The following is a 16295-nucleotide window of genomic DNA, read 5'->3' on the forward strand; positions in this document are numbered from 1 at the left end:
TGGAGCTTCTTCCCCAGTATATTACCCCTCTGGGAAGGCACATTTGTGTTGTGTGGTTCCTTGGGTTGCCCCTTGATGGAGTCTGCTCCCTTGCTGGCATGCTGACAATTTCTATGCACATATCAGTTGTAGGTAACAATATGTCATGGTTAACCAAGATACATTGGTGTGAATTATAATGGGACCCTTTTGTTTGGACCGATATTTGCACATTACTTGTGTATATTTTTGTTAGGATATTAGCACTGACACCTCTCCTGATGAAGCATTACCTGCAAAACACATTGAGGACTCACATCTGGACTTTAATATTATGTTTATGATTTACCTCTATTCCTCTGTGTTGTGATGTGAAACAGTGTCTGAAACTTATGTCACACTTAATGCAGTAATATGTTTTTATACCATTTTTAACATTTGTATTGAAAAATAATGTGATGATTTTATGTGTGGTCCGTTCCTGTGACTTGCACTCTTTAAAATCCCACTGTTTGTAAAATTTTGTTTGTGATCTCATAGGGATGTGGTGCATGGTACAGCCCTTAGGAATCTATTTATGAACCTTACATTTTGTTCATTATCCCTAGTGCTTTGATGCAAAAAAATGATTTTTACATATATATCATTAATAGTTGTACATTAAAATCAAAAGAACCCAAAGATCTTACTGTGGGGAGGATGCGTATCTTACAGGTCACTGGTTTGGAAATTCCATTTACCAATGTTTTCAGTACCTGTAGAAAAAATAACAAAAATCACCTAAACTGCACCATAGGTCACTTAAATGTAGACTGTTCACAACATTTTAACAAAGAAATACCATATTTTAAGCCTCATATCATGTATTGTGATGTAATAATAGCTAACAATTATAGACTAAAGAATTACCATTTATTTATTTGTATGCAACAGTGCTGTTTACAATAAATGGTACTACACTTGAAAGTGATAAGAGAGAGTCTAAAGCCGGCCATATAGTAATCAAAATTTGTCCAGCTCAGTAGGGAACAGACAAATTTCAATCCATGTATGGGCAGGCTGGTTGCACAGAAGTCAATCTACCAATTGACTTCTGTACAACCAGACTGTCAAGTTTATCCTGACCGATTACCAGCTATATTCTGCAGCACTGATTAGTGTATTCTGATGGCAGAGAAGTCTCCCTGCTGTCAGAATATAACAACTCAGCAGGAATGTGGATGGGGAAATCGGGTATTTTTTTTTTTTTTCTTTTTCATTCAATCCACTGGCTGAACGAAAATAAATAAAAAAATAAAAAAAATAAATATAAGGGCTGCCTTAGGCCCCTTTCACACGGACGGACCGTCTATCCGTTTTTCTTCCATCCGTCGACGGACGACAATGCATTCCTATGGGCAAACGGATGACCATCCGTTACCATCAGTTAACCTCCGCTTCCGTTTTTATCCGTTTTTTTTAACGTACAAAGCTACGTCCAGATCCGTCAAAACGGATATTAACTGACGTTAACTGACAATGTCCGTCAACGTCCGATCAGTTAAGATCCGTTTTGTAGAAATAATTCAAAGTTCATACTTTAACAAATAAAAAAACAAAGTGAAAAAAACCTTTATTTTAAAAGGGTTATGCAGAATAACTGTTTTGAACATATCATGTGCTTTTGTGTCTTTTTATGCTATCAAAACACAATGAAATACCCAAATTAATGAATTAATAAATTAAAATTTGCACTGCATTATATATATATATATATATATATATATATATATATATATATATATATATATATAGGTACTGCCATGAAACTTCTCCTGATGGAGATAGAAAGTAGTCGGCAAATTGTTCACGCATGGCAGTGTAGAATGGGTGGAGCAAGGCTTTCTAGGTAATTTCCTTAAATGCAAAGAAACTGCTGTAAATGGATGAAAACGGATACAAAAACGGATGAAAAAACGGATGTAAACGTGTACATTAACGGATGAAAACGGATATTAACGGAACGGAAGACGGATGAAAACGGAGATTAACGGAACGGATGACGGATGAAGATGGGTGAAGCAACGGATAAGAACTGATACGTTTTTAACGTGGCTAAACTGATGGTGCCCGTGTGAAAGGGGCCTTAGATTGAAAAATAAAGGTCAAAGTTGAAAGGGTCAAAACTGATCAAAAACCAGCAAGTAACAGCTGAAGGCAATACAGAATTACAACAGTACAGAAGTTACAATTGTCGCTCTAATTACAGACTCCGATTACAATTTATATCACACGTTCAACACATCAGAAGAAACCTCTATTGGTTATAAACTGTAAACAGCATTTTTGGGTGAATTAGCAGCCCATTTAAAAGGAACATGCTTGTACAAATCCTGGGACATACTAGATGCCTGGCATCAAGCTGGCATTTTGGTATCAGTGATGTCTGAGTCACTGATCTAGAACAAGTATAGAGACATGGAAATATGACACTTATTTAAACCATACTTATTTTGTTCATGATTCAAAAGTACTTAAGTCAGTCATACCCAGGCATAAACAGGGTGTGACCTCCCTGTTTTCTTATATGTTATAGCCAGGCAAGTAGCATTTTCTTTAGGAGGTTAGTAATAGCAGCCCACATACTTTCCTCATGACAGAGTTACTTTAAAATCTGTTTTGGCAAAGATAAATATACTGGTGTTACAAGTTTACAGCTGTTCTCCAGGTTCTAGTGAATTTTTAAAGTTCCACTGGACCCAGTTGGTCCAGCTGAACCATTTACTTCACTAAACAGATACTGTGGCCATGTGCCCTACATACAGCATACTGCTCTGTGCTACAACAGTGATATGGGAACTTCCCAACTGGATCCTGGAAAAAAATAGGATTTTTCCAACAGCTTACCCGTAAAATCCTTTTCTTGGAGTACATCACGGGACACAGAGCAGCTATAGTAATTACTATCTGGGTTATACGCCACCTATAGGTGAATGGACACTGGCACACCCAAAAGACAGGTAGACACCCCCTCCCCCTATATAACCCATCCTATACAGGAAGTACCTCAGTTTTGTAGCAAGCAATTCCCAAAAGAGGGGAGGAGCCTCTGAGTCCCGTGATGTACTCCAAGAAAAGGATTTTACAGGTAAGCTGTAGGAAAAATCCTATTTTCTTTATCGTGCATCATGGGACACAGAGCAACTATACCAATTACTGACTGGGATATCCCAAAGCAATGCCCCTGAGGGGAGGGAGACACCATCATAGAAACTGCCACCAAAGAAGGACCTACTCTGCTATTTGTAATATGCTGAGGCCAAAGGCAGTATCTTCTACGTGATTGACATTGATCTGGTAAAAACCCTGTAGATGAACAAAAGACCAAATAGTGGTCTTGTACACCTGGGCCACTGACATCCGATGATGGATGGCCCAAGATACTCCCACACCTGGTAGAGAATCTCTCCCCAGAAAAAAAAGTTTTCTCTTTCGTACATCACGGGACACAGAGCCGCAGTATTTACTGAATGGGTTATATAGGCACCTCTGGGTGATGGACACTGGCACACCCTAGACAGGAAGTTTAGCTCCCTATATAACCCCTCCCCTTACTGGGAGTACCTCAGCTTTTTCGCCAGTGTCTTAGGTATTGGCCACGAGTAAAGATGTGCTGTGCTGAGCTCCGCTGGAATATTCCTTGCTGGGGCAAGCCATGCAACCGGATCCATTCAAAGTGTCTTTTCCAGACTAAATTGAATGGTACCCAGCCTCGTGTCCGAAGAAACAAGGTTTTACCTGTAACGCTTCTCTTTTTAGAAAGCTGGACCCCGGGATCCAGTATTTGTTTTTTTCAGCCATATTCCTGGCGGGGTGCTTTTTACAGGCCCAGGGCTGTGGATCCCCCAATAAAAAGGGGGCCCCAGTCCCTGAAGGTTTTTTTAACGGAGACCACCGTGAGCGGTGAATATTGGGTCTGTTTGGTTTACCACAAAACCCTCTAGCCGGATAAGGTAAAGGAGGTTCCTAAGGAATTTTTCAAATTCTTGTGGGTTTTCCCCTTTAAGTAAATGTTGCTATGCCTCAAGTCGCCACCGGGGCTGTCAAGAGCACGTACCTGTTCCATGCTCGTCAGTCTTGCTCAGTGTCACAAGCTGCATGCTTCCTCCGAGCCCAAGCTCCAGGTAGGATGTGGGAAAGGTTTTTTATTTTTCTTTTTGGGAATGTCCCCCCACAGCTTCTCTTCCAGGCTAGAGGCCATGGGACAGTCGGCGGTATGCCTCACCGCTCCCGACGCCATTACGGCGGCTCTCCATCCACCTGCCCTCCTCTCTCCTCTGCCTCAGGCCCCCCTCCACATGTGATCCAGTCAGATCGGAGCCCCCGCTCACACGGGAAATCAGTCTTTTTTTTAAAAAAAAGATGGGGGGGGGCGGAAGGGGTGGTTGGAGGAGAGGGGGGTGGAGCATCAGCGCGGCGTCGGCATGGTTCAATGCCCATAAATGAAGGCCATGCTTAGCTATAAAGGTGCACTTTTTGCAGGTGCACACAGCTAAAGGAGGGACACAGAGCAGATGGATGGCATGTGAGAGTGGGTGACACAGGCATTCTCAGGCACATTTACTTAGCATCACACTGAGCCTTGATAGCAGCGGCAGTTGCTGAACTATTTTGCTCAGCAGTGGGTGTATTTCTGGTAGTACCCCTGCATTTGTGCTTTGCACTATGGAAAGAAGGGGAGGTACAAATACCCCGAAAAATAGGAGCTCAAAGGGATCTCCCTCAGGCTCTGAGGATCCCCCCCCTCTGCAACACCATCTCCCCCTGAAAGACCTAGGGAGGCTGGCCAGAGTGAGCCATCGGGTCAGGGGCTGCAACTGTTTCCGGCATTTCAGCCCCTGTATATATTACTCAGGAGGTTTTTTCCTCAGCCATAAGTGGATTAGAGAAAAGATTAGTGGCCTTAATCGCATCTTCACAAAGTGGAAGAAAACGCATTAGGTCTCCGTCTACCACCCAGGACCCTCAAACAGAGGAACACTGGGAAAGGGGAGACTAATCCCCCTCAGAGGACCGGGATGAGACTGATGACTCCTCTTCTGAGGAATCAAGTGGGGAAAGGACCCTCATCAGCTTCACAGGCTGAGAAATTGCTGGTGCATTCTCTTACTGAAATGGTACGCTCCACATTTAAGTTACCTGTAACTGAGTCGGTTGAAAAGCCCACTTCTTCTTTGGGTTCACTGAAGCCTCCTCAAGCTGTGCATGCTTTTCCTGTTCATTCATTGCTGGAAAAGCTTACCTGTAACGCTTCTCTTTTTAGAGAGCTGGACCCCGGGATCCAGTATTTGTTTTTTTCAGCCATATTCCTGGCGGGGTGCTTTTTACAGGCCCAGGGCTGTGGATCCCCCAATAAAAAGGGGGCCCCAGTCCCTGAAGGTTTTTTTAACGGAGACCACCGTGAGCGGTGAATATTGGGTCTGTTTGGTTTACCACAAAACCCTCTAGCCGGATAAGGTAAAGGAGGTTCCTAAGGAATTTTTCAAATTCTTGTGGGTTTTCCCCTTTAGGTAAATGTTGCTATGCCTCAAGTCGCCCCTGTATATATTACTGTATATATTTCAGCCCCTGTATATATTACTCAGGAGGTTTTTTCCTCAGCCATAAGTGGATTAGAGGAAAGATTAGTGGCCTTAATCGCATCTTCACAAAGTGGAAGAAAACGCATTAGGTCTCCGTCTACCACCCAGAACCCTCAAACAGAAAAGCAAGCTGTGCATGCTTTTCCTGTTCATTCATTGCTGGAAAAGCTTATTTATTCTGAGTGGGATCACCCAGATAAACATTTTTTCCCTCCTAAAAAGTTTTCAACACTTTATCCTATGGAGGAAAAATTTACAAAGATGTGGGGTATACCAGCAATTGACGCTGCTATATCCTCTGTTAATAAAAGTTTGACTTGTCCTGTTGACAACACTCAAATGCTTAAGGGATCCAACCGATAAAAAATTGGAATTCCTGTAATTTTTTTTTTTTCCTTGGAAGGTTCAGTAACTCAACCTGCAGTGGCGGCAATTGGGGTATGTCAATTCTTGAGAGATCACTTGAAACAGGTGCTCAAGGTTTTCCCTGAACAGCAGGCCCAGGAGTTAGCCGAGCTGCCAGCGGCTTTGTGTTTTGCAGTTGACGCAATCAGAGATTCTATACTTCAGACCTCTTGCCTTACGCTTGGGTTGGTGCATATGCGTAGAATCTTATGGTTGAAAAATTGGTCAGCCGAAGCGCCATGCAAAAAGCTCCTGGATGGTTTCCCCTTTCATGGTGTAAGTCTGTTTGGGGATGATTTGGACAATTATATCCAGAAAAGTGGGAACAGTACCCTTTTGCCAGTTAAGAAAATGAGTAAACGTCCCTCATTTAAACGGGCTCTTTCTCCAGTGCCAGGGGCATCAGCCTCCGCGACGGCCTCCACCGTTAGGTTCAAGAGGTAAAACTCAGAGTCAACCCCAGGGACAAAAGAAGTCCTGGGGGAGGAAATCTACAAAGACAGAACGCTAAAGCCTCTTTATGAAGGGGCGCCCCCGCTCGTTCGAGTGGGGGGGGGGACTGCTATAATTCTCAAGGGTCTGGCAGGAGGATTTTCAGGACAGATGGGTGGTCTCCACAACTCTAGGTTACAAGATCTCAAAGATCTAAACCGGTTCCTAAAAATTTGATCTTTTCGCATGGAATCAATCCGATCAGTAGTCTCCATCCTACAAGGAGGAGAACTTCTGGCATCAATAGACATCAAGGATGCATACCTGCATGTGCCTATTTTCCCAGCTCATCAGAAATATCTGCGTTTTGAAGTGGAAAAACTTAATTTTCAGTTTGTAGCTCTACCTTTCGGTCTAGCTACTGCATCTCGGGTGTTTACAAAGGTCCTGGCCTTGCCTCTGGCCAGATTAAGGGCCCAGGGTATAATGATTATAGCGTACCTAGATGACCTGCTCTTAACAGACAGGTTGGTAGCCCGCTTAGACCAAAGTTTGGTCACCACAATCAGCTACCTGGAACACCTAGGTTGGGTCCTCAACCTAGAGAAGTCTACTTTAAAACCAGTAAGACGACTAGAGTACTTGGGTCTGGTTATAGATACAACCCAGAAGAGGGTGGTTTTACCCCAGGCAAAAATCAGTGCCATAAAAGGAGCTGGTTCAGGTAGTCAGGGCAAGGAAGGGGTCCTTCTATTTGCCATTGTATGAGGTTATTGGGAAAGATGGTGGCTTCATTCAAAGCCGTTCCCTATGCTCAGTTTCATTTGAGACTGCTGCAAAACAGTATCCTGTCTGCCTGAAACAAGAAGGTCCAGGCGTTAGATTTTCCAATGCATTTGTCGCCAATAGTGCGTCAGAGCCTCAGTTGGTGGTTGGTACCCGAGAATCTGCGGAAAGGCAAATCCTTTTTACCAGTTACCTGGGAGGTGGTAACAACAGATGACAGCCTTTTGGGTTGGGGAGCAGTTCTGGAAGAGATGACAGTCCAAGGGAAATGGTCCAAAATCCAGAGGACCTTACCCATCAACATTCTAGAGATTCGGGCAGCGTACCTAGCCCTAAAGGCCTGGACATTCAGGTTGCAGGGTTGTCCTGTCAGGATCCAATCGATAATGCCACAGCAGTGGCTTAGATCAATCACCAAGGGGGCACCAGGAGTCGTGCACCCCAGGGAGAAGTAAGCCAGATTCTAACCTGGGCAGAAAAGCATGTGCCGTGCATATCGGCAATCTTCATTCCAGGGGTAAAGAACTGGCAGGTGGACTAATTAAGTCGCCAGCAGTTGTTCCCGGGGGAATGGTCTCTTCACCCCGACATCTTCCTGGCTATATGCCAAAAATAGGGGATCCCGGACAAAGATCTGCGTCCAGGTTCAACAACAAGATCGACAACTCTGTGTCAAGAACAAGGGATCCACTCGCATGCGGAACAGATGCGTTGGAAACCCCGTGGGATCAGTTCTCACTGATTTTTGCATTCCCTCCTATTCTGCTGCTACCACGACTTCTTCGCAGGATCAAGCAGGAAAAGAAGTTGGTACTTCTGGTGGCCCCAGTGTGGCCCAGAAGATCTTGGTATGCAGAAATAGTAAAGATGGCGGTAGGGCCCTCATGGACCCTACCACCACGTCCAGACCTGCTATCACAGGGACCAGTGTTCCACCCTACCTTACAAGCGCTAAATTTAATGGTTTGGCTATTGAAACCCACATTCTGAAGAATTGCGGGCTTTCAGGCTCGGTGACATCTACCTTAATTAATGCAAGGAAGCTAGCTTCCAGAGTCATTTATTATAGAGTCTGGAAGGCATATGTTTCCTGGTGTGAATCCAGGGGTTGGCATCCCAGAAAGTATGTTATAGGTAAAATCCTTGCTTTTCTGCAAATGGGGGTAGAGATGAAGCTGATCCTGAGTACTATCAAGGGCCAGGTCTCGGCCTTATCGATATTGTTTCAATGTCTGCTTGCTTCGCATTCTTTGGTCCGAAGCTTTATACAGGGGTAACGCTAGTTCTATTGGTATTACAGAAACAGCCTTTTGAGCCGATACAACGTATTCCCTTAGTCTTTTTGACAAGGAAGCTATTTTTTTCTGGTAGCCATTTCCTCTGCAAGAAGGGTATCAGAATTGGCGGCTTTTGCTTGTAATGAGCCATATTTAATTATTCACAAGGTTAGAGTAGTATTGCGTCCTCCTAGCTTTCTATCAAAGGTGGTTTCAGGTTTTCATCTAACTCAGGATATTGTTCTGCCTTCATTTTTTCCAGAACCCTGTTCTACAGAAGAAAAGTCTCTACATTCTCTGGATGTAGTGAGAGTGGTCAAAACCTATTTGGAGGAGACTGCTCAGATTCGGAAAATGAATGTTTTGTTTGTGTTGCCTGAAGGTCCTAAAAAAGGACAGGCAGTGTCGAAATCTACTATTGCTAAGTGGATTTGGCAAGTAACTATTCAAGCTTATGGTTTGAAGAGGAAAGTTCCACCTTTTAAAATCAAAGTGCACTAAACCAGGTGTCAGGAAAGGCCTTCCAACAAACGTTCTAGCAATATGAAGGTTAGAAGAATGCCTGTGCACAGAAGGGCCGTCCGGCGCATGCGCAATAGCGCGAATAGCGGCACGGGGGAGCGCAGGCGCGTTCCTTGTGACAGCACTTGGCGCCAAGATGTGCTATTTAAAGGGGACTGATGCCTTGCTGTCCGGTCTACAGCGTTTCCTGAAGACCCCTGCTGCCCTGTCACCTTGTTACCTGAATCTATTATCTAAGACTTGGCCTGTTCCTGACTTCCCTGTTTTCTGCCTGCCCCGATCCTGGCTTGGACTCTGACTATTCTTTGGATTGCCCTTCTGTACCTGATCTGCCCGCCTGTGTTTGACTCGGCTGTCTGCAACTTGCTGTTGGACTACAGTACACCTCCCTGCTGTCTGCATCCTGCTGCTGGACTACAGTACACCTCCTTGCTGTCTGCATCCTGCTGCTGGACTACAGTACACCTCCCTGCTGTCTGCATCCTGCTGCTGGACTACAGTACTCCACCCTGCTGTCTGCATCCTGCTGCTGGACTATGAAGCACCTCCCTGCTGATTACAGGATCCAGCCCTCTACTCCAGCCTTCCAGTCAGGCACTTGTGCCCCTTTGTACTCTCGAGCCCCTGTCAACACTACCAGGGGTTCCCGAGTAAGAGGTATACAAGAGGCCGTTCCCTGCATCCCGGGCTCTAACTACCAGGTACGCAACAGTACCGGACAGCCATGTCCGAGCCCATGCAGGGAACCTCGCCCATGGAGGACTTATGATGTCATCTAGTTGGACTTACTCAAGCTGTTAAGGACTTACAAGACGGTTATAACCGACTGGAAGAGCGTGTCCAAGTTCTATCTACCCCAGCTCCTGGAACGTCCGCTGCTCCTTCAGTGGTCATGCTTCCTTCAGAACCCAAGGTCCCCACACCAGAAAGGTTCTTTGGGGATCGCAGCAAGTATAGGACATTCCGTAATGCCTGTGAACTTTTCTTTGCATTACAACCCAGAACCTTCTCTCTCGAAACTACCAAGGTGGGCTTAGTCATTTCCCTCTTACTAGGCGAACCCCAGGCATGGGCTCATCGCCTCCTGGAGCAGAAGGATAACTGCCTTAACCACCTGGATACTTTCTTTCAAGTCATGGCCCTTCTCTATGAAGATCTGCAACAAGCAGCTACCGCAGAAGCAGCACTATTCTCTCTCCAGCAGGGCCGTAGGGCGGCGGAGGACTATGCATCTGAGTTCAGGCGTTGGAGTTCCGATACAAACTGGAACAACGCTGCCCTACATTACCAGTTCCGCATGGGTCTCTCCCAACCATTAAAGGATGAGTTGACCCGGGTTGGCATTCCGGCAACACTTGAAGCTCTCATCAACCTGTCCATCCAAATAGACAGGCGTTTAAGAGAACGAAGAGCAGAACATACAGCTGGTCCCTCTCGCCCAGTATGGATGTTACCACGTGTACCAAATCCTCCTGTTCACACTTCCACTGATACTTCTGAGCCAATGCACCTAGGCTTGATCCGTCCTTCTCTGCCTCCTGAAGAACGTCAACTCCGGCGGGCTAACAACCTTTGCCTCTATTGCGGGGAATCTGGATACTATGTGAGGACTTGTCCCGCAAAGATCCGTAAGCACACTACCCTCTCCTCTACTTCCTTAGCTGCTGTGTTTAATAATGCAATTCATTTGGCTATCTCCATTTCTCTGCAGCTTCCAGGAGGGTATACTTAAGCAACCACTATAATTGATTCCGGAGCCTGCAGTGGGTTTATGGACTTATCTTTTGCTTCAATCCCTCTACGACCCAGAGCACAGGGACTGTCTGTACATCTAGCCGACGGATCAGCTATTAAATCTGGGCCTGTAACACAAGAGATGGTTCCTCTAAACTCATCATTTCCGGCAACAATCGGGAACTACTCTGTCTTGACATCATCAAGTCTCCCTTGTTTCCCATCATACTGGGCATGCCCTGGCTCAAAGCCCATAATCCACAAATTGACTGGTCTACTGGAAAAATCAGTTTTCACTCCCCTTATTGCCGTCAGCATTGCCTACAGGGAGCTACCAACATCCCGTCTTCCTTGCTGTGTCTGGAAACTGATGCTGAGACCTGCCAAGCTGTCCCAGAAGCATACCATAGTTTTCTGGATGTGTTCAGCAAAAAGGGGGCAGAGACACTTCCTCTACATAGACCCTATGACTGCCTGATTGAACTTCTCCCCGGAGCAGAGATTCTCTTTGGGAGAATTTTCCCCTTAACCGAACTGGAGCTAGGAACTCTTAAAAACTACATTGATGATAATCTGAATAAAGGGTTTATACGCTCCTCCACCTCCCCAGCAGGAGCAGGGATTTTCTTAGTGGAAAAAAAGGATCACTCCCTACGCCCCTGCGTAGATTATCGGGACCTCAATAAAATTACAATTAAGAACCGGTACCACCTACCCTTGGTACCTGAACTTTTTCAGAGACTCGGAACTGCATCTATATTTAACAAACTGGATTTTTGCGAAGCTTACAACCGGGAACGAATTGAAGACTGCCTTCCGCACCCGCTTCGGACACTTTGAGTATCTTGTAATGCCCTTTGGGTTATGTAATGCTCCTGCCACTTTCCAGCATTTTAGAGACTACCTTGATCTGTTCATCATAGTTTATCTGAATGACATCCTGATTTTTTCCTCCTCTCTATCCACCAGGAACACATCAGAAAAGTTCTAACTCGGCTTTGCCAACACGGCTTGTACGCAAAACCTGAGAAGTGCGAGTTCGAACGCCAAAGCATTCAGTTTCTGGGCCTGATTATTTCCATAGATGGTGTCAAGATGGATCCGCAGAAGGTCTCCGCCATCCTGGATTGGCTAGCCCCTACAGATAAGAAGGGAATTCAGCGCTTTGTGGGTTTTGCGAATTTCTATCGCAAGCTTATCAGGGGATTTTCTTCCATCATCTCCCCCATCACAAGACTGACTCGGCAAGGCACCCGGTTCCAATGGTCCCCTGAGGCTCAAGCTGCGTTCACCTCCTTAAAAGATCAGTTCATGTCGGGGGCGTGTCCGGACGTGAGCGGCGGCGGACGTCTTGCTGAAGAGCTCCAGAGCCCTGCTTCTTAATCCGCCTGCATCCCGGCACCTGTGACCCTAAAATCCGCACAAAAACCTGCCAGGCTAACCACCGGGTCCCCCTGCAGCAACACTTTGGACTATTTTTCTGGAATCCGGCCTGTAAGGGGCAGAGGCCTTTAGCCTCCAGACACCCGCGGCCGCCGCCATCTTGCCGGTCCGAGGCCTCCCGGGGGAATCGCAATCCGGGCGGATCCGGAGGTAAGGGGACCCCCATCCATACCCATAAACTGTCCCCCTACACTTCTAGCATGGTCCGGAGGCTCCGCCGAGCTCCGGGGACGCCCGTAGTGGCCGCGGCCTGGTCCGGCCTAGTGCGGCCTGTGGATCCCCGCTCTTTCCTGAAGCCCTATCCCCGCCGAGGGACGTCGTGAGCGGTCCGGCCCACACCTAATTGCAGGCCTCCTTCCCTCATCTGTTCTGCCAAACCCCCTAGTCCCTCCCAGGGCCTGGGATATTGCCAGAGACTGCCTGCCTGCCTAGGCTAAGAGATTAGGTAGCTTGGTGCACCCCACTAGCTGCTGCCTTTGTCATACTGCTCTGGACCTTCTGCACACAGGCACCCGATATATCATCCATCATACCTGGCCTCTGCCTGCTTGTTACAGTAAGGGGGAAGGCTACAAGTGATTGTGCACTATCCTATGATACTTGGCTGGCCATACTTTCACGGAACATTAGGGACCACTTCCCCTAACAATCACCCCCCCACAAATACGATACAAATCCACAGGGCTACTGACTAACGGCCCCATCATGTCTAACACAGTCCTTTCCCTTGCTATGTAATTCACTGTCTATGAGGGGCGCATACGCGCGAGCGGGGATAATGGAAGTCTGATCCCTCCGCTCCGCGCCGTCGGAAACCGTTACCCGGCCTAATACAACATAGACGATACGAGGAGGGGACCACTACACCTCACAGGATAGAGGAACACCTGGAGCCGCAAGCGGTGATGTACCGCTCCACAAAAAACAAACTAAAAAACCGGCAGAGCAGCGGCAAATCTCCAGCCCCAGCCAAAGGCAGATCCAAGATGGCGCCCAATCCTCCTGAGCTTGATGAGGACACACAGCTCTCTGAACTGGGACAGGGATCTCCTGCCGAAAGCCTCCATCTCTTCCCCAAGGACCACGTAAGTCCCCACCCTGCTGACTCTGATGCCGGGCATGGACCACCCCATATGGGGTTCCCGGTTGGATCTCCGGCACTGGTCTGCCCCCCAAACCACCTCTACCGTGCTGATGGCTCTCGTGGAGTAGAGGGTTCATCAGGCTTAAGACATCACTTTCAAGACCTGTTGGGTTGGGGGGAGAAGGGTATATGGTTTTAGGCTAGGGACACGCCTCCACTGACAGTTATGTAGGTTGGTTGTTTTTGTTTACACACCAAGGCCCTTCACTCCTGTTCAGTGGAGTGACAGAGCTGGCGCTTTGACTTTGATGTGGGGTCCCGCCCCGCCTTAGGGGGCGGGCGGTCTTGTGGCTGTCGCCCCTGGGGGTGGGGGGGGACTCCCGCATCTACACCTTTAAATGTCGATAACGCATTGAGGATCTCAAACCGTTATTCATTTTAAGCTACTTGTATTGATGCTTTTTCTAAGTATTGTTTAAATTCTATGTTCATTTTGTTTAACTTGATTGTATTATCTTCATTATAGGCCGGTGGTTCCGACGGACCACTGCTCGCCTCAAGAGTTGGCACCTGGCTAAGATACGTGTCTTGGCTATGGTCCCATCCCATTGTGGACCTTGTTGCCCACGACGTGATACGTCAATGTACTCGCTACACACTATAATCCGAGTTCCTATATCTTATGTTCTTTCCTATTTTTACTATCCTTCTCTCTCCTTTCTCTCCCTCCCCCTTTCCCCATTCCCTCGGACCCTGGGGTTTTGCGGATGGAGTAATCCATAATGTTACATCTCAGACCTAATGACCCTTCATTGGTTGTCCCTGAATGTTCAGGGCATGAATTCCCCCCAAAAACGGGTCAAGGTTTTTAACTACCTTAAGCAACGAAAAATAGACATTGCCTGTTTGCAGGAAACACACTTTTCTTCCTCTTCCTGCCCCAAATATTTCGCGGCAAACTATCCCCAAGTCTATTTGGCTAATGGTCCTACTAAACAGAGAGGGGTCCTTATAGCTATACGTAAATCGATTCCCTTTATCTGTAACAAACAGATAGCTGACCCTAATGGTAGATACCTTCTCCTGCAGGGTTCTGTTCAGGACAATGAAGTAACTATCATGACTTATTACGCCCCGAATGACAATCCGGGCCCATTTCTGTCTCATGTCTGCTCCTTGTTGCAGGTCCACCAGAAAGGCACCCTCCTGTTGGCGGGCGATTCTAATGTGACGCTCAATCCTGCCCTTGATAAGTACCCGGCAGATCATAAAGCTCCCTCTCTTGCTTCAAAAGTTTTGCTAGCCCTACAAAATCTTGATTTAGTGGACATATGGCGAGAGTTTCATCCCATGGGCAGGGACTACACCCACTATTCCCACCCTCATCACTCCCACTCTAGAATCGACCATTCGTTTGTGTTACGGAAACATCTCCCTTTAATAGAATCGGTCTCGATTTTAGCAGTCCCTTGGTCGGATCATGATCCTGTTCTAACCGTTTGTCGCTCCCTACTTAGCAAACCACAACATGCTCCATGGGTGATGAATGATTCTCTTTTATCCTTCAAACCGATCCTCAGTGAAATCCAAGAAGCTTCTGCAGAATACTTTAGACTCAATGCAGGTTCTGTCTCGTCCCCAATAACACTATGGGAGGCTTATAAAGCTGTCCTCCGGGGTCGCGTTATTAGAATAGCGTCTCAACACAAAAGAGGAAGGATTCAGGCCCGACGCAAGTTAGAGCAGAACTTGGAGGACCGCTCGGTGGCCTTTAAGTTAACTCCCACCCCTGCTAACCGCAGATCTTTAGACAAAGCCCGTACAGACTTGGATCTATGTCTAACAGATGAAGCGGACCGATCCTTACGTTGGGCCCACCAGAAATGGTATGCTAAGGCAAACAAACCCAATGCTCAGTTGGCCAATAGGCTACGCACTTTTACCCCGAAATTTACCCCTATAACCTTGCTCACCCGCCATAACATCCTCACGGGAAACCCCCAGAAGGTCTTGGAAGAATTCTGCCATCGCCTTACCAAACTTTACTCCCCCCCAATCACTCTTCAATGCAGGGCCTGAATGCTTTCTTAAAAGAGTTATCTTTACCTTCCCTATCCGAATCCCATATCTCCCTAATGGACCGGGATATACAGGTCTCTGAGGTTCTCCGGTGCATTAAGGAACTGCAAGTGGGCAAAAGACCAGGCCCAGACGGTTTCACCGCTCTGTATTACCGAAAATTTGCAGAGGTTCTGGCCCCACACCTAGCGGCTATGTATAACTCGGTCAAAGGAGGTCACACATTTACACCAGATTTGCTGACAGCCAATATAGTGATGATCCCTTTCTTTCTTCTTTTTTTCTTCTTTTTTTCATTTTTCCTTTTTTTTTTTTTTCTTCTTTTTTCTGTTTTTCCTCACTTCACTTCCTCACTTCACCTTCTCTTGTCCTTTCCCTCCCTTTTCTCCTTCATTCACTCCCTCACTTTGTACCCTCCTTTTTCTCTTTGCTCTGCGGAACACCTCGGGCATATTCTACTTCATACCTTTATGACAGTACCAATGTCATTATTTTATGACAGTGCCAACGCCATTACTTTAGACCTTGTTCATCATTATATCCCGCACTTGATGCTATGATGCACAGTACTCTATACTTTCAAGACCTTGGAACCTTATATTACCATACATTTGTATTTCCACACAGTGAATTGCCCTGCAGGACATATGGGAACAATTTGGGTCCACGCTCTCCTCTCTTTTTTTCATTGCCATGCTGCCCCCCACGTCCGGCCTCGGTCCTCTGGCTGGGTCCTCGGTCTCTTCAGCTCCCGGGGGAGATGCCTTCTGCCGACCCTAGGTTCAGTGTCTGTAGCCTTGGTCTTACAGGTAAGTCTGGGATGATCGGTTCTGGCTTCTTGCTTTTATCCAATCATAACCGATACTCTAATTATATACTTTAATCTGTTTTTACAGACAGCAGATATGCACATCAGCCCCTGATGAAGCGAGG

At 46.6% G+C, this 16295-nt stretch overlaps 1 protein-coding gene across 14 annotated transcripts in view; it reads right to left on the reverse strand.

Annotated features, from left to right (window-relative positions):
• The window catches only part of DUS2 (dihydrouridine synthase 2), a 1383726-nt gene that overhangs the window by 613962 nt on the left and 753469 nt on the right, over window positions 1-16295 (reverse strand). For 11 of the 14 annotated variants that reach the window (XM_073605117.1, XM_073605118.1, XM_073605121.1 and 8 more), the window contains one exon: window positions 669-734. The exons of the other annotated variants lie outside the window; for them this stretch is intronic. In XM_073605117.1, the coding sequence (XP_073461218.1) occupies window positions 669-734 (66 nt within the window). The remainder of the gene's footprint in view (window positions 1-668; window positions 735-16295) is intronic. 14 annotated transcript variants of the gene reach the window in all.

This window comes from Aquarana catesbeiana, linkage group LG11, assembly GCF_042186555.1.
Source record: "Aquarana catesbeiana isolate 2022-GZ linkage group LG11, ASM4218655v1, whole genome shotgun sequence".
NCBI lineage: Eukaryota > Metazoa > Chordata > Amphibia > Anura > Ranidae > Aquarana > Aquarana catesbeiana.